Genomic DNA, 24,231 nt, shown 5'->3' with positions numbered 1-24,231 from the left:
AACTGCTAGCATGTAAAACAAGCTATGCCTAGCAAGAAGCCACAGCATCTCTGACATTTTAGAGACAATCCTGAAACTTCTGCTTTTGTGGCCTTGCTCTGGGTAGTGGTACAGCCCAGGTTATACATTTTTTGAGAAAGACTATTCTATCGTAACACTGGCAAACCACCAAGACCTAGACATGGGTCTGAACTGAGAATGTGCCCCAACTAAATCCACTCCACAGTTCTTGAGATTGTCTGGGCTAGTTAGTACCATTGAGTCAACCAGAACTGACCCATGGCTAGCAGTTGACTTATAACTGTACTTTTTATATCAATAAGGTCCTTTTTAAAACTGCTGTTAAATTACTTGGTTTATTTTTAGTCAGTGAAAAATTAATATAACCCCATCACTCACATGCTGTCCTTCTGTACTGGTTGACACTTATTCCTGAGGAAATCACTTTTTCAGTCCCTCTCAAACACTGTTTAATAAGACGTTTTCTTGTTATAGGGGACATGTGCCTTTTCCTCGTTGGTGAATGCTAACCTGCTGGTCAATATGAGTAGCTCCTGACTCCATTTATACTTAATCTTTTTCTGATTTTCTGTAGACCTAGGAATTGGGAACTCTCTATCTGGGACAGTGCTTTTCCAAAGCAAAACTTTAAAAATGTACTTTTTACCAAACACTGAAGAGTCATAGGTAGAAAAGTGTCTGAATTTTTTTGGTTTTGATTTTAGATGCAGAATGTTAATTTCTAGCCATGTGAAGTTATAAGTTATTCATGTTTATCTCATTAATAATTTAATAACTTAGAATCACCTTAGATAGGCCCCTCTCTGAGCAAAAAGAGAAACTTAAGAGAGCTGAATTACTGATTGAAGGATTGGGGTGTACAGGGCTTGGAATAATCCACATATTAACTGAGTTTTTGCAGTTTTCCTGCTCCATTTTATTAAGGTACAGGTGTGAAAGGAAAGCTTTTTAGGAATAATCTTAGAGAATTTTTAAAATAATCATTTGCAGGTTTTCCAAGAAGAAAAAATTACTTAAAATTGAGCCAAATAGCAGTAAACTTCCCAAACGTCTTTCTTTTTTATGCTTTCATAAGCTTCCCTCTTTTTCTTAGGCCTTTGAACTGGCCACAGGCGACTATTTATTTGAACCTCATTCAGGGGAAGAGTACACTCGAGATGAAGGTAAGTCCCCTCAACCAAGGATATCTGTGCACGGTGGCTAATGTAATTTGCTAGTACTGAAGAGCCTTAGTCTTCTTAGTGTGCTAAGTATATATAAGTCCCAGAAAAGATAGAAATATAAGTTATTTTATGTTAAGTATTAGGTATACTAGATATTTTATAATAGATATTAAAGAATTCTATATAAGGATTAGAGAAAAGGCCACAATTGGTTAAACTAAAACTTGTATTGGGTTGGCCAAAAAGTGCCTTGAGTTTTTAAGTAAAAATAAAAGACTCATTTTCACCAAGAACTTTATTGAACAACATACTCACCCTTTTGTTCCACTACCTTCTGCCATTTTTCAGGCAACTTCATAATTCCATTTTCCCAAAACTTTTACCTTTTTGAGCAAAGAACTGTTCCAGGTGTCTTCCAGGGGATTGAAATTTTTTCCATTAGAATTTTGTAAAGATTGAAATAAATGGAAATCTGAAGGTGCAATGTCTGGTGAATACGGCAGTTGAATCAGAACTTCCCAGCCAAGCTGTAACATTTTTTGCCTGGACATCAAAGAAACATGCGGTCTTTCGTTATCTTGATGGAAGATTATACATTTTCTGTTGACTAATTCTGGACACTTTTCATCGAGTGCTGCTTTCAGTTGGTCTAATTGGGAGCAGTACTTGTTGAAATTAATCGTTTGGTTTTCTGGAAGGAGTTCATAATAGAGGACACCCTTCCAATCCCACCAGGTACACAACATCACCTTCTTTGGATGAAGACCAGCCTTTGGTGTGATTGGTGGTGGTTCATTTCACTTGCCCCACGATCTCTTCTGTTCCACATTATTGTACAGTATCCACTTTTTTTTTTTCTTTGTTTTATAATCCTGTGATCCCTTTTATTGAGAATATATAAAATACATGCTGGCCACTGCTCAGAATAGCAGACCATGGCCCACTGTGAGTCACTGAAAAGTGATCCTCCTGGTACAATTTGATATTTAGTTCTCAACCAGAAGACTCTGCCAAATCTTCTCAGAGGTCAGCAATGTAGCTAGAGGACTCACTTCAGTTACCAACATGCCACCTGGGGCACCAGCCATCTTGATGGGGCTTCGTCTGTGCCTGCATACCAAGGAGATTCCCACAGCAGAGCCCTGGCAGTTTGCTGAGAAGAGTCCTGAAGTGCTGCATAAATGTAAATGACCCATTCAGCAGGCCTTGGTCAGCTCTGGCCCTGCAGGCCTGTGGGTTCATGGCCCGGTCAGACCACCTGGATATCTTCGTTGGGCGGGGGTGGGGTGGGGTAGGGCACCGGGTGGGGCACCCGCTGAATACAATCAGCTACTGCTACTGCAAAGGTGGCAACAGTCAGCCATTATTCGGCCGCGCTGTTTATGGGAACGTGGGCCTCTACAGGAACCAGGGGTCCCAGGAGTCTCTCATTCCAGGACACCCCGTCCTACCAAGCAAGGCTTCAAAAGTTCCCGTGAGAGCAGGAGTCAGGGTGAACAGGAGCCGTGGTGCAGGTGCGGTTTTGGACACTGACAGAGGCCTAGTTTCCCCCAAGCGCCCGCCAGTATCCACTTTTCATCGCCCGTCACAATTTGTTTTAAAAACGGAAGATTTTCATTACATTTAAGTAGAAAATCGCATGCAGAAATACGGTCAAGAAGGTTTTTTTCACTTAACTTACGTGGAACCCAAACATCAAAGCGATTAACATGACCTAGCTGGTGCAAATGATTTTCAGCGCTTGGTTTGGATATTTTGAGTATGTTAGCTGTCTCCTGCGTGGTATAACGTTGATTGTTCTCAATGTTTCGATTGATCGTTATCAACGTCAACTGGTCTACCCAACCATGGAGCATCATCCAGCGAGAAATCTCCAACATGAAACTTCACAAACCACTTTTGACACATTCTATCAGTCACAGTACCTTCTGCATACACTGCACAAATCTTTTTTTGCGTTTCAGTTGCGTTTTTACCTTTCTTGAAATAATAAAGCATAATATGCCGAAAATGTTGCTTTTTTCACAAAAATTCACCAATTTTGATGAGTCTTTTTTTTAAATGCACACTGATAAGACAAGCTGTCACATACAATCTAAAAAAATTGTTTTGAATGAAGTTAAAGACAGGTAAGTGCTACTATAGCCATCTTACGTAATAACCCGAAGGAACCTTTTGGCCAAACCAGTATTTGCCAAGTTTCGTATAAAACATCTAGTCATTTTCCTTCCTGTGTAAATCAGTGATTCATTATTTACCCAGTTTGGATCTGCCTGTTCATCAACTTGTTGCCCAGTTACGCTTGCAACTTTATTTGGAAGTTGATTTTATCAGATACACACTACTTGAATGCAGAGAATATATCCTATTTGTCTATATAAATTGTACAACATTTAGCATTCTTTTTTCTCCTTTCTGAAAATTAAAGCTGTATTTTTCTTTTTAAATGATACTAACATTTGGATTCCATTTTAAAACAAAATATTATTAGTTTATATTTTGCAATACCAGTGGGAAAAGCCCAAGGTGTCAGATGTTCTGAGAGGCTGTGAAAGCAGACAACTAAATATGTGATGATTTTTTAAAAAGCATAGTGGCATTCAAGCAACTAGATGAAATAATAATGTGAATAAGAAAACTTTATTAAAGGAATGTTTTACCTTCTTTATTATACAGTTTTGGCGCTTTTGTTTTCAGGATTAATGGGGATTACTTTGAGAGAGCACTACCAGTGTACCCTCCCAATGTGGAAAATACGTCTTTTACTTTCTGTGCTTTCCTTGATTCTTGGGGAAATCAGGTTCTGTGCTTTATGGAACCAACAATGCTATTTCTCAAACTGGTCCCCTGGGATGTCAAAAGGCAATGTTGATATTCCTAATAAGTACCGTTTGAAAAATGCTCTGCTAACTAATCACCATAGCCATATGCCTGTTTTAGTGGGTACAGTTTGGACATGTTTTCTGTATATAAGCCCCTTTTACTGTAATTACTACTTGTGTGCACACTTGATTTTTCCCTGTTATCTGCTTGCTTTTTTGGGGGTTATAAGTTTGGGGCTGTGGACTTAACATCGTTTTAGAAATGCCCTATCATATCTGTTTGCAAGGGCAATTAACTTTTTTCTCTTTATTTCCCTGGATTCCCTATAAATAGTGTGTGGTACAGACTCATATAGTGGCTAGAATTACATTGTACAGGATCTTATGCTACCAAACCTGAAAATTGAAATGTATATGAAAAGACTCAAGTAAGGGAAAAGGGAGAACCAGTTACCCTAGATATTTGTATCCTAACTTATTCCCTCCTATTCCAGCCCTTAGATAAAACCTCAGATTACTACTGTTTGGCCCATAGGAGCAGGAAAAAGCAAACCCTGTCCCCTGGCTAGTGTATGCATAGTGTTACAAGTCCTGGTAAGACTGGGGCCTAAGTAGCATGTCCTCTGTTATTAGGGATATTCCACAACGCCAAATCTTGGAATAATAGTTGATAATTTTGCCTGTCAGATATATTAATCCTATGATTAATTGATAAGCCAGAGATAGGTTGCTGGAATTTAAAGTAATATAACAATTTTAAGGGAAAAATAATTCCTTGGTAGGAAAAATATTAAAAGAACCAATACTTTACTTGGAAGTTTACAGTAAGACAAATTATAGTCTCATTTATAATTAATTTATACAAAGATATTTTACTTGCAGATCCTGCCTAAAATTGGCAGAAATTTTTTGGCAGCCAAATACTTGTTACCAAACCATAAATTAAGTAAAAACTGCCCCAAAGTTATAGTGAATTCATAAAGTTCTTTTAAAATGACACCACTGAGTCCTTTACATGAGAAATAGATATGACCTGAAACCTTCACAAATTCCCAGATAAGTGTATGTCTCTAGCATATGATTTTCCTCTAAGATACATTATTGGAAGTTTTAAGTGATTGCTTTCGACCTGGATTCTGTAACTACAGGATTAAAGTCATTTTTAAAGCTGTTTTGTGGCTAGGAGCCATCACTTTTTAAAGCCTCTTCATATTTTTACTTTTTGTCACCTGCAGAAAAAGGTAATAGACCTGTGTGTAGGTGTGGATGCTGGCTGGTCCCAAGCTCATCTGCTGGTGGCAGACTGCCCACCTCGCTGGCAGTGCTCACAGTCCATATGCCTGCTGTGACAGTTACAAGACACTACATGACGTAAACATTTTAGTGGCCAAAGATAGTCAAGTAGCTATACTTTAAATGTTTGTGCTCATTTTTTCTTTAATAATGTGATTTTTTAAATTAAAAAACAGACAAAATGAAAAAACCTCTGGACTAGACATGATAGGGTAGGGGTTTTCATTTGAGTTCTAGCTCTTATTGGCCTTTTGGCTTCAAGTAGGCCGTTCTCCCAGAGGTTCCACTTTTCACCTTTAAAATGGGGTATTAATTTTTGGCCTGTTTTACAGGGTGATTGTGAAAACTCGATCATATGTGAGTGCTTTGTCATGAACATTCTTAAAGTGATATTATTACTCTGTGAAGCCCAGAGCACTATTATAAATAAATGTCTGTCCTAGAATGTCTAAAGCATATTGCTACACTCTTTTAGCTTAGCTGAAAATCCCCCCTGGACCTAGATATAGACAAAATAGAAATAAAATATTATAGATGAGCCTCCAAACTCCAGAATGGGACTTGCCAACTACTATCAAGTGACAAACCACTGGAAATAATTCTTGGCCTTCCCAGTCTTCCCTTGAGTATCCTCGGTTTTATTTGTACTTACTTTTAAACAGCTAGCTCTTGAAAAAGCTGTTCATAGAAAAACCTCTTTTACAGCTTGTCCTTGATCCTGTTCTTCTTACCCTTCTATTTTAGACCACATTGCGCACATTATAGAGCTGATAGGCAGAATTCCAAGACGCTTTGCCCTCAGTGGGAAATATTCACAGGACTTCTTCAATCGCAGAGGTAGTATTGTTAACATGAGTTTTCATCTAGGCCCCAGGGATGCAACTTCAGGAAGCAGAGCATTCACACCAAGATTGTTTTTACTTATCACTCAAGTCCCACTGGAGTGGGTACCTGATTTTTAATGGTTTTCTGGATTCTCCATTAGATGGATAGAGTCCTCTTCTTCCCATTTAGGACAGAAAGCAAGCTGAAATGCTTTATAAAGAGGTGTGCATGCTACTCTTTCTGCCAATATCTAGAACTGCATTTGTTACCCCTGTTATGTATATCTTTTTTCCCCCCTCTTGAAATGTTTGAAACATACAGATCACATTGCATTGATCATAGAACTTCTGGGGAAGGTGCCTCGCAAGCTCATTGTGGCAGGAAAATATTCCAAGGAATTTTTCACCAAAAAAGGTAAAATAAATGTGTTTGTTCCCAGACATTAAGGGGACAAAAGTGTTTAACAACGAAGAGGTAAGTACAGCTTGGGTACGTGTTCCCAACACCTACAGAAAGATGGTCCTACTTGAATGCTGAGCTGTGACTTAGCAGACCCTGGAGCTAGACTGCCTGGGTTCAGATCCCAGCTGCTCCACTACTTATGTGGCCTTTGACACAACCTCAGTTTGCTGCTTTATAAATGGAGATTACTTCATATTAAATTAGTTACTATGTGTATAGTAGCTGGCACATGGTTGATTACTCCTACTACAGGACTTCTGAAAAATGGGCAGATTTTGCTGAGGCAGTTCTATCAAAGGGCAAGTAGTTTCAGCTTTTTAAGGGCAGGACTACATCTCACCTTGTAGTCCGTGATACCTAACACAGTCACTTCAACACATCAGTCATATGAATTAACTTTATGCTTTCAATTGCGTAAGTTATGATATCACTTATTAGTGAAGAAAACACAAGATAAAACTCTCACCTCAAATTTTTGCCTAGATAATATATGTTGGTGTATTTAAATACGAATTTCTTATGCATTCTAAATATATTTAAAAGCTTAAGTATGAAACCCTGACCTAGAAGGGACTAGAAAACTGTCTGGACTTTTTTCCATGGTTCCCTTTTTCCTCACAACCTCTACACTAGTGCTGAGAAAAACCATCTTTCTCAACACTTGACAGCAGGCATCCTCAGAAACATTTCTTAATGTTTCTCTTTGAGGCAGGAAAATGGTGAAGTGCTTCATAGTTTCTTCCTCGTGTGCAAAGTCAAATTAATGGCATGTACCAAGTAGGTAATTAGGCACTCACTGCCCACAGAAGAGACTTCAAATAAGTGTCATGTAAGAAAAGAAATATAAAGCAGCATTTACCTTAACAAGTCACTAATCATTGACTGTCTTTTTAAAAAAACATTGTTTCAAGGAGGATGTTCCAGAATAGTACAGAGTGTGATACAGCTATATCTGAAAGTTTATTTGTTCTTTTAGTTTTGTTACTTTTATACATTTGACATAGTTTTAGCTCTTTGGTTTTTTAATTACTGCCTTATTTCGAAGCAACATTTGCTAAACTATTGAGCCAAAAAAAGAGTACAAGCAAATTATTCTTGGTATGTGGTGATAAATTGCCTCTGAACACCGTATGAGACCATGCTGAGTATATAGGCATTTAATATTCATTTTAGTGAATACCTAGTTCCTGATAGGCCTTCCCAATTTGATTGGGACAAAAAATCCTGGAATGGTGGAGAAAAAAATTAGTTTAAATTTTTAGGCCCTCGTGAATAATGGAGACACTTCTTTCCAAGGAATGCATTAGAGAAGAGATGTGCTTTGTGAATGGAGAAGGATTAGATTCTGATGGCAAAATTTGATTCTTCATAGACTATCTGGATTAGTTCCTGCATTTCCACAAAAGGATCTTGTCACTTGTCAGTGTTGGTCAGTTTCTTTTGTACTCTCTTTACCTTAGGTGACCTGAAACACATCACGAAGCTGAAACCCTGGGGCCTTTTTGAGGTTCTGGTGGAGAAGTATGAGTGGTGTCAGGAAGAGGCAGCTGGTTTCACAGATTTCTTACTGCCCATGTTGGAGTTGATCCCTGAGAAGAGGGCCACTGCCGCTGATTGTCTCCGGCACCCTTGGCTCAACTCCTAAGCCCCAGCCCAGCACCGCAGCAGAGATCACATGCTGGCCCTCTGCCCCTCCCCTCCAAGCATTTCCCTCTTCCCGTTTCAGGATGAAGCTCTTCCTTCAAGGGTTTCTAGGGTGTTTTTTGTTTTTTGTTGAATCCAACATGTTCATTTGGGTTTGCTTATTTGACCCTGTGGAGATCCCCCCACAGCCATTGGGCATCCTAGGTGAATTTGGCCTTGATTGGGCTCTGCCAAAGACTAATGGACTAAAATGTGAAACAGCGTCTCACCCCTGTACCCTTGTCTTTCCATTAGGACATCCTTTAAATTATAAGCATCCTTTTAAAAAGAGCTATGAAGATGTATGAGCTCATCCTTTTATTCACTGACTCTAAGAGTCAAATTTTCTAGTGCATATCCTATTGCCAGCATAAGGATGAGAAGGGGAAAGGTATTACTTCTGTGTACAGCAGAGATATTAAACTTGCTGTATCCAGGCTGCATCATCTTCCTGGATTGTTTCTGTTGTTTTCTATGTTCACATTTTTTTCTGCAACTTTTAAACTGCTATCTTTTTAAATGAGCTGTATAAACACCAAATTTGGGTACCATTTTATCACTGTTCAAAGCACTGTCAAATTCCTTTCATCCTTTAATAACTCTGAGATCCTCGAATCTTCAGTCTGATTTTTGATAGAAACAGAAATGGAACCACTGACTAGTAGATTCTTCAGAACCACATATATTCTGCAGACTGTCCTTTCCTATGTCTTTTCTGTACCCTACGGGCAGAGTTACTTTGATTGGCTGTTTGTTTTGTTTTTTGTTTTTGTTTTTTAATCCCTGGCTGGCACTTTACTCATTGCACTTGAGTTTATTGCCCCATAACTAAAGAATTCAGGATGACTCTAGAAAGGAAAACTGGATTTCAGAGATTTCCCATCTGAGAAGAAACTGTCCTAGAGTTCTCGGTTCTTTTACAAACAGTCCCCAACTTTTATTTACAGCTTTTTCTTTACCTTGTCCAGAATTCAGCCTTAAAGCAGTTTCCCCCTATGGCTTTGCCTTTCTCATTTTCTCAGAGGCTTCATTCAGGTCTTAAATGAAATCCCAGGATACAAGAACCAAGGGGAGGGGGGTGGGATGGCACTTTTTTTTATTGTTTATTTTGAGGGTTGTAGGGTTTTTTTTCTCTTTTTGTTTGGTTTAAGGTTAGCCATTCTCTGCTGCTATTTCTTTGTATAATGTAAGTTTTAAATTTTGAGATGATTGAAATGTACTTGAGGCTTTTTTTTTTTTTTTTTTTAATGAGTAAAGGCGTTGTGAATCTTATTTTAGGATGGGCCTCTCCTAGACTTGCCCTAGACATTACATATATTCCTCGGGTCATATTGAAAAGCAAAAGAGGGACAGGATTGGGGTCACAGCTGCTTGTTCTGCATGGACCAAGTGGGTCTTGGGGATTACAGCATTCTCCAGAAGCGGCTACAGAAAGCCAAGGAGGTGCAACTTGAGGCTCTACTAGCAAAGCACGGATGAGACTGTTAGGTAGCCAGCTTCCTTTACAGGAGATTGGAATCTAGATTCTGTCATTTATCTACCAACAAAGGCAAAGGAAAAAGTGGTGCAATTATGCAATCCATTTAACTCGTAAACATATTACCCTGAATAACTGGCCAGCCATTCATCGATCCTTGATGGATAGTTCTGAAATCAGACATGTTCCTATAGAAAGAATTTGAAGTGAGGCTGTTCTATGCACCTATCAAGAATAAAGAAAATAGATGGTATCAAACAACGGCAGGGAAATCCTTCAGCAATTCTAATCCACTTTGGGTTTTCAGCGATATATACATCTAAAGCAATACCAGTCTAGAACTGAATTCTTTTCTATGCTGTAAAATCACAATTGTGGAATTACAGGGATTCTGGTGATGACATTAAGGTGAACTAACCAAACACACACAAATAGAAGGCCCTGTTTTAACAACTGACATGAAGAGAAATTTTAATAAGAGAGAACCTGTAACTTTTTGGAAATGTTTTCCCACCAAACAAGGGCTTTTCCTCTATCACTTAAGGAGCCAGATGAATTAAAAGCCGTAGAAAGAGGCAGCTGTAGAATTTGATCTTCCAAGCACCCCATGTACCTTTCCTGAACTCAATCATAATGTCAAATTGCCAGGATCTCACTAAAGGATTTCTATTCGCTGTCAGTAAAAAATAAAACCCCAAACACATTTTTATTCTTTCTACTGGTTGCATTGTCTGTTTTCTTTGTAAATGCAGTACAATAAACAAATTATTTAATAACCTACATGTTTCCAGGAGATTTCTGTTCATTTGTTGCCCAAGTTGATCTGACCTAGCTTCAGAATGGAGGAAAGGATTGGTTGAGTTGCTTTTTGAATTTAAATATGCCATGAAACTGTGTAACTTAAACACATGCCATTTTTGGGGGTTTGTAGCTTTGCTTCTATCTTTAAATTGGGCGTGGGGTGGGATTTAACAAAGTACATTTTGGAAAATTCTAAGAAAGTTGTTATTCCCTACATTTGATACCATTTTTGCAGTATTTGTGGGGTTTTTTCCCCCACAGATCACAAAGTGCAAAATGTCAAAAGTTTTGTGAACTCAAAGGCACTGGACTGATGACCACTATTATACACAAGTTTTCATATACTTGTCTCATTCACCCCTCAGTATAAATTCTTAGAAATGGAATGGCTGGGGCAGAGAGTAAGCACGTTTTTAAGGCTTTTAATGAATGTTCCCTAACTTATCATGGAGAACAGTTGGACTGTTTTGCTATGACCAACAGTGTTTGAATGGGCCTATTGTAATCTCACTCATTTTATTCCTAATAGCCAGTTTGATTGCCCCAAAAGGGGAATCTCTTGTTTTAATTTGCATATTAGATGACTAGTGAAGTGAAAAGCTTGTTTCATGGGTTTTATTGGCCATTTGTAGTTTTGGTTTATTAGCCTACAATTACCCAGCTTTCTTTTGGCATGCTTCCCTACTTGATGATTTGGTAACATCTTTGTCATTTTTCCATCACATTTTTCCAGTTTTTAATTTGCCTTTCATTTTTATTTGTGGTATTTTGGGGCTGTGTTGGGTCTTTGTTGCTGCACACGGGCATTTCTCTAGTTGCTGTGTGCAGGCTTCTCTTTGCGGTGGCTTCTCGTTGCGGAGCATGAGCTCTAGGTGCGCAGGCTCAGTAGTTGTGGCACGTGGGCCCTAGAGCCTGTGGGCTTAAGTAGTTGTGTGTGGGCTCTAGGACGCATAGGCTTCAGTAGTTGTGGCGCACGGGCTCAGTAGTTGTGGCTTGCGGGCTCTAGAGCACAGGCTCAGTTGCTCCGTGGCATGTGGGATCTTCCCGGACCAGGGATCGAACCGTGTCCCCTGCATTGGCAGGCAAACTCTCAACCACTGCGCCACCAGGGAAGTCCCTATTGTATTTTTAATGTCATTCATAAAAAGTCCTCCAGCCCTGAACTACATAAACTGTTTTTTTTCTGTTTGTTTTAATTGAGCCATGCTTAAGATGTATGTAGTGTGTTCATACTGTAGTGTTGACTAGAATGTAACCTGTTTAAAAAAACAACCAAAAAAAAATTAAATTGGAATTCATCAAACCAGTATGTTCATCAGACTGATGAACTTAGGCATTTCCTCTAAGCTTTGTGTTAAATGTATGGACCTTGAACTCTGAGGGTTTTGGAAAACTTAAGTTCTAAGGGAGCTTGTAGCTATCTCAAAAGAACCGTCAAACTGAGGTGGAGTTACAGCCCTGAGTGTCCACAGGGAGACCATTAAGCTGTTCCAGAGCCTGCCCAGGTTACAAATCAACTTCATTATGGCTCATTCTTTTATTTTTGATGCCTGTAGAGTCTTCCAGTTTGGCCTTATAAGGAAAGTGATTTGCTCTTAAGAGTATCACAAAAAATTGGTGATTTATTGATAATAGAATCTGAACTTATATTTACTCTGTAAATAAGGTCTTAGGACACCAGAGAAGTTTCAACAGTCCTTTGTGTTTTGCCCACCAATTTGGTGCCGTTGGAGTTACCAAAGCATTGATAATTTACAGCTCTTTCTCAGTCTTCAAAGCAATATGAAAAGATAATATCTAAACTTATATAAAGATAATATATGAACCTTGAGACCTACTGAGGAGGAAGTTTTTGTCACTTTAGTCTTGTTTTTAAAAGGTGGAATTTTTAAACAAGTGATAAGCATTTATCTTTTAAGTCCTCGTTCAAATATTTATCCACACCAAGTCCTTATGATATCAGTTAAAAAAAATATTTGAGATCATTTTGTGTTTAGAAGTTTTAACTAAGTAAGCAAGTTTACATTAGTACCTACTCTGTTACTGACTACCATTCCTTGTAAAGGGATGAGGGTTTTCAATACATAGATGATCAATCTGATTTTATATCCTCCCAGGTTCAATTTTTTATCATAATCTTCTCTTTTATCCTTAATTCATATCTAGTTGTTGCCCATTATAATACAATAACAAGCCTTGCCCTCCCATTTGGCAGAACTGGATTGTGTTAATCAGTGTATCAGCTGCCTGCAATTTGAGCTATGTTCATAGAAGTTGTGCCCTTAAGACATTTCATTGGTCGCTTTGGATTTACTAAATATAGAGGAAAGTATGGTCAGTGTTGGAAATTAGTGGACCCTACTATAAATACTTGAGGTTAGATAGCAAAAGTGGGATGAGTTTGAGGGTTAGGGCCCTTCATCTTCAGCAATTTGTTACAAAACAAACATGTATCCATCAGCATGTACGGTTACTAGAATCTAATCTTTGTTCCAGTAAAGCATTCTAGTAGATGCCCATTTCAGCAGAAAATTAATTACAAATAACTGTGAGAAACAACTTTTTAAAATACTCCAATGATTCTCACCTCTTGGTATTCACACACTTGTGCAATTTCCTCACCTTTAACGTGGGCTGGACTTTGTGATTGTTCTAACAATCAGATTAAGGCAAAAGTAGCAGGATGTCACTTAGATTTGGTTACAAAGGGTGCTTCTGTGTGCACTTGCTCTTGCTCTGTCTTGGAAGACTTGCTCTGGGGAAGCAAGTTGCCAGGTGAACAGCCCTTTGGAGAGGCCCTCAGCCAGCAAGGAACTCAGGCCTTCAGCCCAACAACCTGTGAGAAGTTGAGTCCTGCAGACAACCACTGAGCTTGGAAGCAGATCCAACACCTTAATTGCAGCCCTGTGAGAAGCCTTGAGGCGGAGACACCGAGCTAAGCCTTGCTGATTCCTAACCCACAGAAACTGAAATGTTTTAAGCCACTGAGTCGAGGGGTAATTTGTTATGCAGCAACAGGTAACTAATACAGAGATGCAAGATAATGAAAGCATTTAGGAAAGACACCCTTCTGCTTCACATTTCAGATGTAAATGATAAGGCCTTCTTACCTCTCTTGACCTGCTCAGTGCTAGTCACTGGTAAAGCTTGGGCATCACAACCATTCCTGTGCTCCAGCCCAAGGCAGAGGAAGGAGTAGAGTAACTCAACTTGGTTTAGAGGAGTGCTGGTTTTATTAATTTTTCTGTGTACTTTCAAAGATGATATTTGAGGCATCTTTAAGAATTTAAAGGTAAAGCCACTTTGAAAAGGGCTGATAAGCAGTTATTGTCAGCCAAAATCATTACTTTATTGGAAGAGGTTGAATTTTGAGTTTCCTTGAAGATAAAGCAAAAGGTGAAACGCTGAGTCATGTGACTCAAAACAGATTTAAGATTGTCCCCAGCACAGGTCATTTGTAAACATCCACTCTTGCTTTGGTGAAACTCACTGTTCTTGAGAGCAAGGTGTAGGCAGATGCACCTTAAGCCCCCCAGAAACTTCTGTGGACCACCATGGTTGCCGTTTCAGTGAGAAATATTTTGAAGTTAGGGAGGCTTTTAGAAATTTTTCTTTTGCCTTTTATAAAAAGTAAAGTTACGAGAAATAACTGAACAAATCTATCTAGAAAAGTCACAAAGCTACAGAACTGGCCAAATTCTGTCACTCATCCATTCATCAAGCTTGCATAGGGAATTCCCTGGTGGTCCAGTGGTTAAGACCTCTTTTACTGCCGTCGGCCCAGGTTTGGTCCCTGGTCATGGAACTAAGATCCCACAAGCCGCGTAACCAAAAATAAAAATAAAAAAAAAAAGCTTGCATAAAGTAGATGCCTGACAAATAATTTTATCAGCACAAGAAAACATGAAAGTGATTCTTAAATCCCATTCTAATAGTCCCCATCATCAGCAACTGGGACAATGCTGGGATACTCATACCTAGCCTATCTGAACTGGAGAAGAAACACTGCACTGACTGGGCAGGTTGTCAGAGTGCACTGGTTAAAAGGCATCTTTTAAACCAGTGCACTCTGAATAATCCCTGCAGCCCAGAATAAGAAGCCTGTTTTCCGTGTCACTGCTGGTTGATCAAGCAACAAGATCCATTATGGTTTTGTTCGACATTTACCCACTTTCTACCTGTGAGAAAACAGCACCCACGTTTTCTCTTTACTGAGGAAACAGGCAAAAGACCAGAAAAAAGCACTGTTCTTCCTGGATCATTCACTGCAGGTAATCAACAAAACCCTGTTTCTATTGCAATACATACCATCCTCAGGGCAGGGAACAGCCTAAAGAATCTAATCTTTGTCTTGGCATTTGCTACAGTGAGGTATTACCTAAATTGAGTTCCCCTCTGGAGACTGGTAAAAGATTCACCATTTAATGTACCAAGTCCAAAGTTGTTTTTTTACAGGAGAGTTCATCTATTACTCTAACAAATTACTTGGCAACAAGTAACAACTTTCCAAAACTGGTAACCCATTCTGATTGGGTCAGTGTGGACACTGAAGAAATGTGATTTTTGGTTCCAAAGGGAAAAAAGAATTTAGTCTCGAAAGTTTTTAGATCCTAAAGTCACCCAATCCTGATGGATTCAGGTTCTGGTGACTTCTCCATTCCTTACGCATCTCTGAGCATCAATAAGAAAACAAACCTGAAAAGAAAAAAGCAAAGGACCCCCTAAACCTCAACCTGAAATGATCCAGCATGCTTACAGTCACCTCTTCTTCATCGCCCTCTTAGAGCTGGGTGTCAGTTTCTGGGTGCTTTCAAACAAGTATCCTCAGTGAATTAGACTGTTAGGGACTCACCTGGGAGGCCCCTAGACATAGACTCATCCTGCTCTCATTTTACGGAGAGGCCTCAAGAGGGTAAAGCAATTTGCTGGTGTGAAAGGATAGGAAGAGAAAGTGGGTCCCCAGTCAGGAGAGTTAAACACATGTCTCTGAACATCTTGGATGTGGTCACTGCAGTTCTTCCTCGCTGGAGTTTTCCCAATACAGTAAGAGGTCTTGTCTCAGGAGATTGTCATCCCATAATGAAAGGCTTCAGGATTTCAGGCCTAGAGCAGCAGATACAGGGAAACATGGAAGGAACAAGTTTCTGTTTCTGAAGTATTTGATTCCCTCATTTTCCATTGTCAGGGAAATAGACGACCTGTGGTATTAAAAAAAAAAAAAAAAAAAGATTGCAAGATTATAGAATTTGACATTTTTTAAGCCAATAAAAACACAAAACTTCCCCATGTATGCTCACATTTTGATTCAGTTCTACTCCAGACATGCAAACTTCCTCACTAGTATATAAGATAGTATCAGTGTCCCTCAAGTAAAAACTCATAAATGTCTTTTAAGATGTAAATAAATGTAGTGCAAGAAAGAAAAAAGCAGACAGCTGTAGTTAGTTAGCTTTGATTCAGTAATTCCACTCCAGAATTTATCAACAGGAGCAAAAAGTTATCTATGATAGCAGTGCTAGATGCCTAACTAAGTTCTCATTTAGCAATGAAATGGTACAGCAGTGCTGTGGAGTTTGTGGCTTTTAAAAACTTCAGTAAGGAACATGGCAAAAACATGAGAAAATGTTTATACTCTGTTTACTACTCGAAGTGTGACCCCTACCCAGCAGTGTATCACTGGTTAGAAATGCAGTGCTTGGCACCACTCCAACTGAATCAGTCTGAATTTTAACAAGATCCCCAGGTGAGTTATGCACATTAACGTTTAAGAATCATAAGTGTGGGGGGGGGGGGGACGATGCTAATTTATCATTATTCAAAAAAGTATGTCTATGTGGTCAAGGATGGGAAGGTTCTTAGCAAAAATGATCAATAAAATAATTTAAATGGAGATAATCCCTGCGACCCACACAAAGTGCCTGGCCTGCTGTAAGTCCTCAATAAATGACAGCTATCAGGGAGGTGGTAACTGTTGTGGGCTATTCCTTCTCTTCCTTCCTCCATCCCTCCCTCCACCCTTTCTTTTCAAAGGTGTTCCTTCATGTCCTTGTTAAATCACATTTTAGAAACTGAAATGACAATAGGAAATTAACATGTGTTTCGTTTTCAACCAGACATTAAAATTGGTTAAATTTGTGTTTTGCTTTTTGCTTCAGCTATCAGGGAGCAGGGAGCTAAATTTAATACTCAATACACTAATTCTGTTAGCCTAGCTTTCTGTAATATTTGTTTTTTTCTCTATGACTTTTATTTTCTATTTTATTAGGTTTTCCACTGTGTCTCTTAAAATCACATAAACTTCTTTCTGAAAATAAGGGTCCAAATGACAATAATGACTTCTAAAAACAGTCTGTTCTTGTTTGCCAGGCTCCACAAAAAGATGTTTATGAAACCACCTGCCTGTTTTAAATTATTTCTTCTCTCCCTGTGCTTTTACCACTTCTCAAGACACAAGTTAAAGGATTCCTGTTTGCCCCTCAGTGAAGGTCTCAGATGCCAGCCAGCTCCTGCCCCCTCCCACCCCACAGCCACCCCCCTACCCCCTCTCTCCCTAGGCCCTACAGCCCAGCTTCATGAGTCATTCTGCGAGGCCACAGCACTTCCAAAGGAACACAGACCACTCTGCAATCAAATTACGCACCAACACTCCTGTTGCTTCAGGCTTCCTCTGCGATAAAAAAAAAAAGAACAGTATGTGTTTACAACCAAGCCTTGTTTTCAGGATAATTCCCTGCACACTGTTCCCTCTCCAAACTAGCTCAAATTCCTCTTATTCACTCTCAAGAAAGCTTGAACTTTTTGTTCATAATGTTTATCAGCTTGTGATTCCATCTTGCATGATTTTCTCCCTTACTAGACTTAAGGTCCAAATGTAGACTTCCTCCCTCACTGTAGCCCCTGGACCTAAAGGTGTCAGTGGGCACCGGGAGCACAGGTCCTATTATTGGCTGGACAGATGGATGATATAAAGAGTGGAGGTACTGGAAAGACAGAAGGTGGAGAGAACTAACATTTATTCATCACCTAAAATATGCAGGTATTGTTGGTGCTTTATATACACTATCTAATCCTCAGCACAATCTTTTATTTTTTTATTGAGGTATAATTTACTAACATAAAATTTACTCATTTAAAGTATACAACTCAGTGGTTTTTAGTGTATTCACTACATTGTGCAACCATCACTACTATCTGCTTCTAGAACATTTTCATCACCCCCAAAAAACCCTGTGAACTTTAGCAATCACTCCCAATTCGCCCCTCTTCCGAGCCCCGGGGAAATACTAAAATTTACTTCCTGTCTCTGTGGATTTGCCAGTTCTGAACATTTCATATAAATGGGGTCGTACAGTATCTGGTCTTTTGTATCTGGCTTCAATGTTTTCTTCCACACTCTAGCAATTATCAGTACTTCATTCCTTTTTATGGCTGAATAATAACTCATTGTATGGATATATACATTATGTTCATTCAGTCATCAGATGCATGACTGTTATGCTACTATGGACACGTGTACAAGTTTTTGTGTGAACATATGTTTTCAATTTTCTTGTGTATATACCTAGGAGTGGAATTGCTGGGTCACGTGGTAACTCTGTGTTTAATCATTTGAAGAACTGCCATTCTGTTTTCTACAGCAACTGCACAATTTTACATTTTCTATAGCAACGTACGAGGATTCCAGTTTCTCCACATGCTCATCAGTACTCGTTATTGTTCATCTTCTTTGTTACAGCCATCCTAGTGGGTGTGAAGTGATATCTCATTGTGGTTTTGATTTGCATTTTCATAATGACTAATGATGTTGAGTATCTTCTCATGTGCTTTTTGGCCATTTGTATATCTTCTTTGAAGAAAAGTCTATTCAAATCCTTTGCCCATTTGGGACTTCCCCAGTGGTCCAGTGGTTAATACTCCATGCTCCCAATGCAGGGGGCCCAGGTTGGATCCCTGGTCAGGGAACTAGATCCCGCATGCTGCAACTAAGAGCCTGCATGCCACAACTAAAATCCTGCACACGGCAACGAAGATCCCGCGTGCTGCAACGAAGACCCGGCGCAGCCAAATAAATAAATTAATTAAACCTGTATACTTAAAAAAAAAATCCTTTGCCCATTTAAAAAATTGGGTTTTTTTTTTTATTATTGTTGAGTTGTAGGAGTTCTTAATATACTCTGGATACTAGCATTATGATTATGATTTGCAAATATTTTCTCCCAATCTATGGGTTGTCTTATCACTTTCATGATCGTGTAATTCGAAGCACAAAGTTTTCAGTTTTGGGCTTCCCTGGTGGCGCAGTGGTTGAGAGTCTGCCTGCCGATGCAGGGGACACGGTTTCGTGCCCCGGTCTGGGAAGATCCCATGTGCCACGGAGCAGCTAGGCCCGTGAGCCATGGCCGCTGAGCCTGCGCGTCCGGAGCCTGTGCTCCACGACAGGAGAGGCCACAACAGTGAGAGGCCCACGTACGGCAAAAAAAAAAAAAAAAAACTTTTCAATTTTGATGAAATCTAGTTTATTTTTTTCTTTGGTACTTGTGTATTAGGTGTCAAATCTAGGAAACCATTGCCTAATCCAAGATCTAAGAGTTTTATAATTTTATATCTTACATTTAGGTCTTTGATCCATTTTGAGTTAATTTTTGTATATGATGTGTGGTAGGTGGCCCAACTTCATCCTTTTGCATGTAGATATCTGGTTGTCCCAGCACCATTTATTGAAAAGACTATTCTTTTCCCCATTGAATGGTCTTGGGCACCCTTGCTGAAATCAGTTGGTCGTAGATGTTTGGTTTTATTTCTGGACTCTATTTTATTCCATTGATCTGTATGTCTATCCGTATGTCAGTAACACACCGTCTTTATTATTGTATCTTTCTAGTAAGTTTTTTTTTTTTTTTTTTTTTTTTTTTTATACTCAAACCCTATTACTTTCCAATTATTTTACTACATTTTGCTGTCATCATGTTCTCGAGCTGATCTATGTCTATTGTATCTGCACAAAGAAAATGCTGTATAACAGCACTGCTGCACCCCTTTTCCCCACTAATCTTCAGTGATGACACACTGGTAGCTTGGAACCAGCATGGGGAGAGCATTTACACTATGGGTATTGACAGCTGCTGCAAATCGAGGTTAGGATTTTTTTTGTTTTTTGCGGTACGTGGGCCTCTCCCTGTTGTGGGGTCTCCCGTTGCGGAGCACAGGCTCCGGACGCGCAGGCTCAGCGGCCACGGCTCACGGGCCCAGCCACTCCACGGCATGTGAGATCCTCCCGGACCGGGGCACGAACCCGTGTCCCCTGCATCAGCAGGCGGACTCTCAACCACTGCGCCACCAGGGAAGCCCCTCTAGTAAGTTTTGAAATCAGGACATGCGTGTCCTCCAACTTCGTTCTTCTTCAAGATTGTTTTGGCTATTCTGGGTCTCTTGCATTTCCAATTGACAAGCCGATCCTAAAATCAAAAAACCAGCTGGGATTTTGATAGAAATTGCATTAAATCTGTAGATCAGTTTGGGGAGTATTGACATGTCAGCAATATTAAGTCTTCTGATCCATGAACATGGATGTTTCCATTTACTTAGGCCTTTTTTTAAACAATGTTTTTTAATTTTCATGTACATTTCATTTACTTTTTTGTTAAATTTATTCCTAAGTATTTTATTCTTTTTGTTGCTATTGCAAAAGAAATTTTTAATGTCATTTTCAGATTGTTCATTGTTAGTGTATACAAATACCTTTTTGTATATTCTTTTATTCTGCAGCCTTGCTGAAGTTGTATGTTAGCTTTAATAGTTTTTTAGTGGTTTATTTAGGATTTTTCCATATACAAAATCATGTCATCTGCTAATAGAGATAGTTTTTCTTCTTCTTCTCCAAAGTAGATGTCTTTTATTTCTTTTTCTTAACTAATTTTCCTGGCTGTAACCTCCAGTACAATCTTCAATAGAAGCGACAAGAGCAGACATCCTTATCTTGTTCCTGAGTACAATCTTGTGAAGTAGGTATTTTTTACAAATGAGGAAATACCTGCCTCCTACCCTCTAATGAGGGGAAATGAGGCTCAGATCAGAAAATGGATATACGGAGAACCCCCAGGCTACTCTAACCCAAGGGGGCTAGGCTCCCACCATCTGCAGTCCAGGATCTGCCACATCTCTGCCCTAACCTGCCTTTCCTCCTTCCCCAACAACTCATCAACCCCTTTGCTCCCCTGTTGTTCCTCTCTCCATCTAGCAAACTCCCCTGTTATTTCAAGACCCAGCCTCAATGCCACCTATGGGAGGCCACACCTAGTTCCCCAAGGTGGACCAGGGCTCTCTCCCCTGTAGGCCCTGCGAGTGCAGGGGGACAGAGGGACATGCTTCTATCACAGACAGCCTCTGCCACAAAAGTCCGTCAATGCCTTATCGCATGCCAGCCTGCAACCCTCCACTGGCCCTTGACATCTGCGACAAGGGCTGTGTTTGAGCGGTCTTGGTGTCCCCACCCTTGGCCAGTGGCCAAACCTCAGGCACCTGGCAGAGAGGGAGCCGCACCTCCCTGGAGTAGAGAGAATTACCTTGTCCATCGGCCTTATAGTCGTCAGGGAGCAGCTTGTCCTGGCGGTAGCCCAGCACAAAGGCCAGGAAGGAGAGGATGAGGGCGTCTCCAATGCTGAGGATGGCCAGCATGAAGGCCCAGCGGATGGTGCAGTGGCCCAGTGTGTATTTGCCGGTCTGCTCCCCACACATGCGCCGTACCTCACTTGAGTCCCAACCATCTGGGTAGACCAGGCAGCCAATCATCAGGCCTGTGGCTGAGGGGGCAGGAGGGGTACAGATGGTGTCAAGCTGGGTGTGCTCGCCTGCTGCCTCCCACCTTGTACTGCTGTCATCGTGTCACCTCCCTTCTTCTCTTATTAACAGCCTTGAGAGGCACAAGGGGCAGCTCCTGCCATCCTTGTAGAACACGGGGGAGAAAACTGAGGCTCCAAGAGCTAAAGCTACTTGCCCCTGGGGGCCAGTGGTCAGGGGTGGAGGCTGAGAGAAGAGCTCCTCAGCCCTGGGAGGTTCTGCCACAGCACCAGGTGGTTCTACCAGGCCCTCAGCTGTACCCCTCACTTTGGACTTGACGAGGCACCTGGCTTCAAAGTCCTCCCAAAATCTGGTCCCAGCCCAGAGAACTCATCACTCCTCAGATGTACATTTGTTCATACTCCAACATCTCTGAAATAAGTGTAATAACAAAGCTTTAGGCTATAATTTGATTAGAAGTATTTTTCCTTTTTACAGCACATAGAATAATGGTGGGTCCTACAACTCAGGTATCTTAGATTGAATGAATACAGGAAGTTTTCCAGCCCCATCTCTGGCTGCTTCCTTCATGAACCTCCCATTCAAGCAAACAGGTCTCCACACTATTACCCACTACGGAACAGTGCAGTTATCCACACTTCCCTGAATGTGTTTAAAATGCTGATTCCCAGGTCAGGGTTGGGTTCAGGAATCCCTGTCTTTAAAAGCACTCTTCTGGGTGATTCTCTCAACAGGAAAAGCTGGGAAACACTAGGGAAGGCTGCCTGGATCTCAAGCCCAGCTCTTTACTAACTAGCTGTGTGACTCAGAGCAAGCTACTTAAGTTTTCTTGCCTCAGTTTCCTCATCTGTAAAATGGGAATACTAATAGTATCTACCTGTTTGGATTGCAGCGAGGTTACAATGAGTTAATATTGGAAAAGTGCTCAGAAGCTTGCCTGACACATAGTTGGCATTTCCTGAGTGTTAGCTAGTATGCCACACTGTGCTTTCATTGATTTAGCATTGACAGCCAAAAATTTCATCTTCTCCGCCTTCCCTCCACTACTCCCACACCCGCCCACCAAATTTCCACCCCAACTTAGCTGCCCAGACAGGTACATATTCCTGGGGTGTGACTGGGGCAACCCAAGGACAACCACCAGGCAGGCAGGGGGTGCCTTCCTTCCCTTGTCTGTGCCGCTTTCCCACCCCTGGCCCTCCTTTCACAGGCCTAGAGGCTCTTTAGTCCCAAAGCTGTGCCCTACCTGGGAGTCCCATGGAGAAGCACCTCGCAGGACCCAAAGTCACCAACCTGGGGCTCTGCTTGTTCTTGCAAGGAAGGTTAGCAGATCAAACAAAAGCACAACAAAGTGTAAAGATCAAGGATCCCACCTCCCCACCTAAATGTATCAACGGTTCTTGTTTTTTTCTAGGAGGAGCTCATTTACACACTTCTCTTATAGATTACAAAATACTTCACGTACCATTTTTCTCTCGAACCTTACCACAGTTCTGTGAAGGAGGCCATGTATTAATATCCCATCTTCAGATTAAAAGACTGAGGTCTCAGAAACCAAGTGAGTTGCCGAGTCATTTAGCGATGGCAGAGCCAAGACCTGCTATCATGGCTCCTGACTTTCTTTACTTCAAAGTTAATTCCCCCAGCCTCCCAGACTGACATCTCTCCAAAGAGCCGAATGTATTTAATGGTGACATTTTAGACTTAGTGACAGGAAGATCCTTAGGATGGAGGAGGGTGACCCTCCCAGAGCTCTTTGGTAAAACCTGTGCTCTTCCCCACGTGGTGTGTGACAAGTCCTCTGGTACCTGGCATGGCCCCCTTCTCCTTCTGTAGCACCTCCCTACAGGGGTTCAGAAAAGACCCCAGGGCCTCCGACTTGGAAAAAGGTTTTTACTATGGGTCCCACAGCCCTCTAGGAGCACCCCACCCATCTACCTGGGCACAGTGGGGGTCCATCCCATCGTGGTGTCTCAGGGCTCTAAATAGAGGCCAGCAGGGTATTCTCAGGCAAGTTTACTTACCCTCTCTGACTTCCAGTCTCTCATCTGTAAAATAAGGATAATAATACCTGACTCGGAACAGGGTTATGAGGGTTACGCGTGATCATGTATACAAAGTGCTTACTGCAGTGTCTGGTACATGGTAAGTGGCCAATTAATGTTAGTTGTTGCTATTATTATTGGCATTGAAGTCAGACGGAAGCAACCTCGATGGATGTGGCTGTCATTAGAGCTGTTTACAAGTATTTCAGGTACATAGTAGGATTATACTTCCTCGGCTCTCTCCCTTGAAGTTAGGCAAGTTCATAAAAATTCCTTCAGCCAATAAAATGTGAGCAGAAATGCCGTGTGCTTTTCCAGGCCAGAGCATTTAACTGCTGATGGAGACTTTCCAGAGCTCCCTTTCCCTTCGCAATGATGACAGCCAGATGACAGCTGATGCTCCATCAGCCTGGGCTCTGGAAGAGCACAGTGAGAGCAGAGCCCTCCACTGATCCTCAGTGAGCGTGTACCATTATCAAGAAATAAACCTTTGTCATAAGCCACTAAGATTTGGGAGTTGTCTGTTACTGTGGCATCACCCCATCCATCCTGACTGATAAAGTTTTTTTGTGTTTTTCATGTTTACTGAGCACCTGCCATGTGTCAGGCACCATGCAAGGTGTTTTCCATGCATTACAACATCCCATCCTCGCAAGAACCCTGTGATGGGGGTACTGTTGCTACCTTCTACAGATGAGTTTAATAGAACTCAGACAAGCAAATTGCCCTACCTGTGTTTTTAGGATCTGGGACCACATTCTGCCTACACCTGCCATCCAGAAGCTCAATTAACTTTGTTAAGCTACAGCCCCACACTGCCCCATTCATCAGTCCTCTTTCCC

General features: G+C 40.8%; 2 protein-coding genes across 2 annotated transcripts in view; one reads left to right on the top strand and one right to left on the bottom strand.

The window, feature by feature from the left end:
* The window catches only part of SRPK1 (SRSF protein kinase 1), an 87,145-nt gene extending 76,619 nt beyond the window's left edge, over positions 1-10,526 (top strand). Inside the window, exons 14-16 of the mRNA XM_007467262.1 lie at positions 1,115-1,184; positions 6,446-6,538; positions 8,047-10,526. Coding sequence (XP_007467324.1) covers positions 1,115-1,184; positions 6,446-6,538; positions 8,047-8,231 — 348 coding nt within the window. The 3' untranslated portion in view covers positions 8,232-10,526. The remainder of the gene's footprint in view (positions 1-1,114; positions 1,185-6,445; positions 6,539-8,046) is intronic.
* A 2,105-nt stretch (positions 10,527-12,631) lies between these two features.
* LHFPL5 (LHFPL tetraspan subfamily member 5) overlaps positions 12,632-24,231 on the bottom strand; it is a 14,112-nt gene continuing 2,512 nt past the window's right edge. The window contains exons 2-4 of the mRNA XM_007467261.1: positions 21,110-21,346; positions 17,192-17,214; positions 12,632-12,644 (exon numbers count right to left, since the gene is read on the bottom strand). Coding sequence (XP_007467323.1) covers positions 17,204-17,214; positions 21,110-21,346 — 248 coding nt within the window. The 3' untranslated portion in view covers positions 12,632-12,644; positions 17,192-17,203. The remainder of the gene's footprint in view (positions 12,645-17,191; positions 17,215-21,109; positions 21,347-24,231) is intronic.

This window comes from Lipotes vexillifer, unplaced genomic scaffold (genome assembly GCF_000442215.2).
Source record: "Lipotes vexillifer unplaced genomic scaffold, Lipotes_vexillifer_v1.1 scaffold528, whole genome shotgun sequence".
Lineage (NCBI taxonomy): Eukaryota > Metazoa > Chordata > Mammalia > Artiodactyla > Lipotidae > Lipotes > Lipotes vexillifer.
Note: the sequence above shows the minus strand (reverse complement) of the source record. Positions and strands in the feature narration are given on the sequence as shown.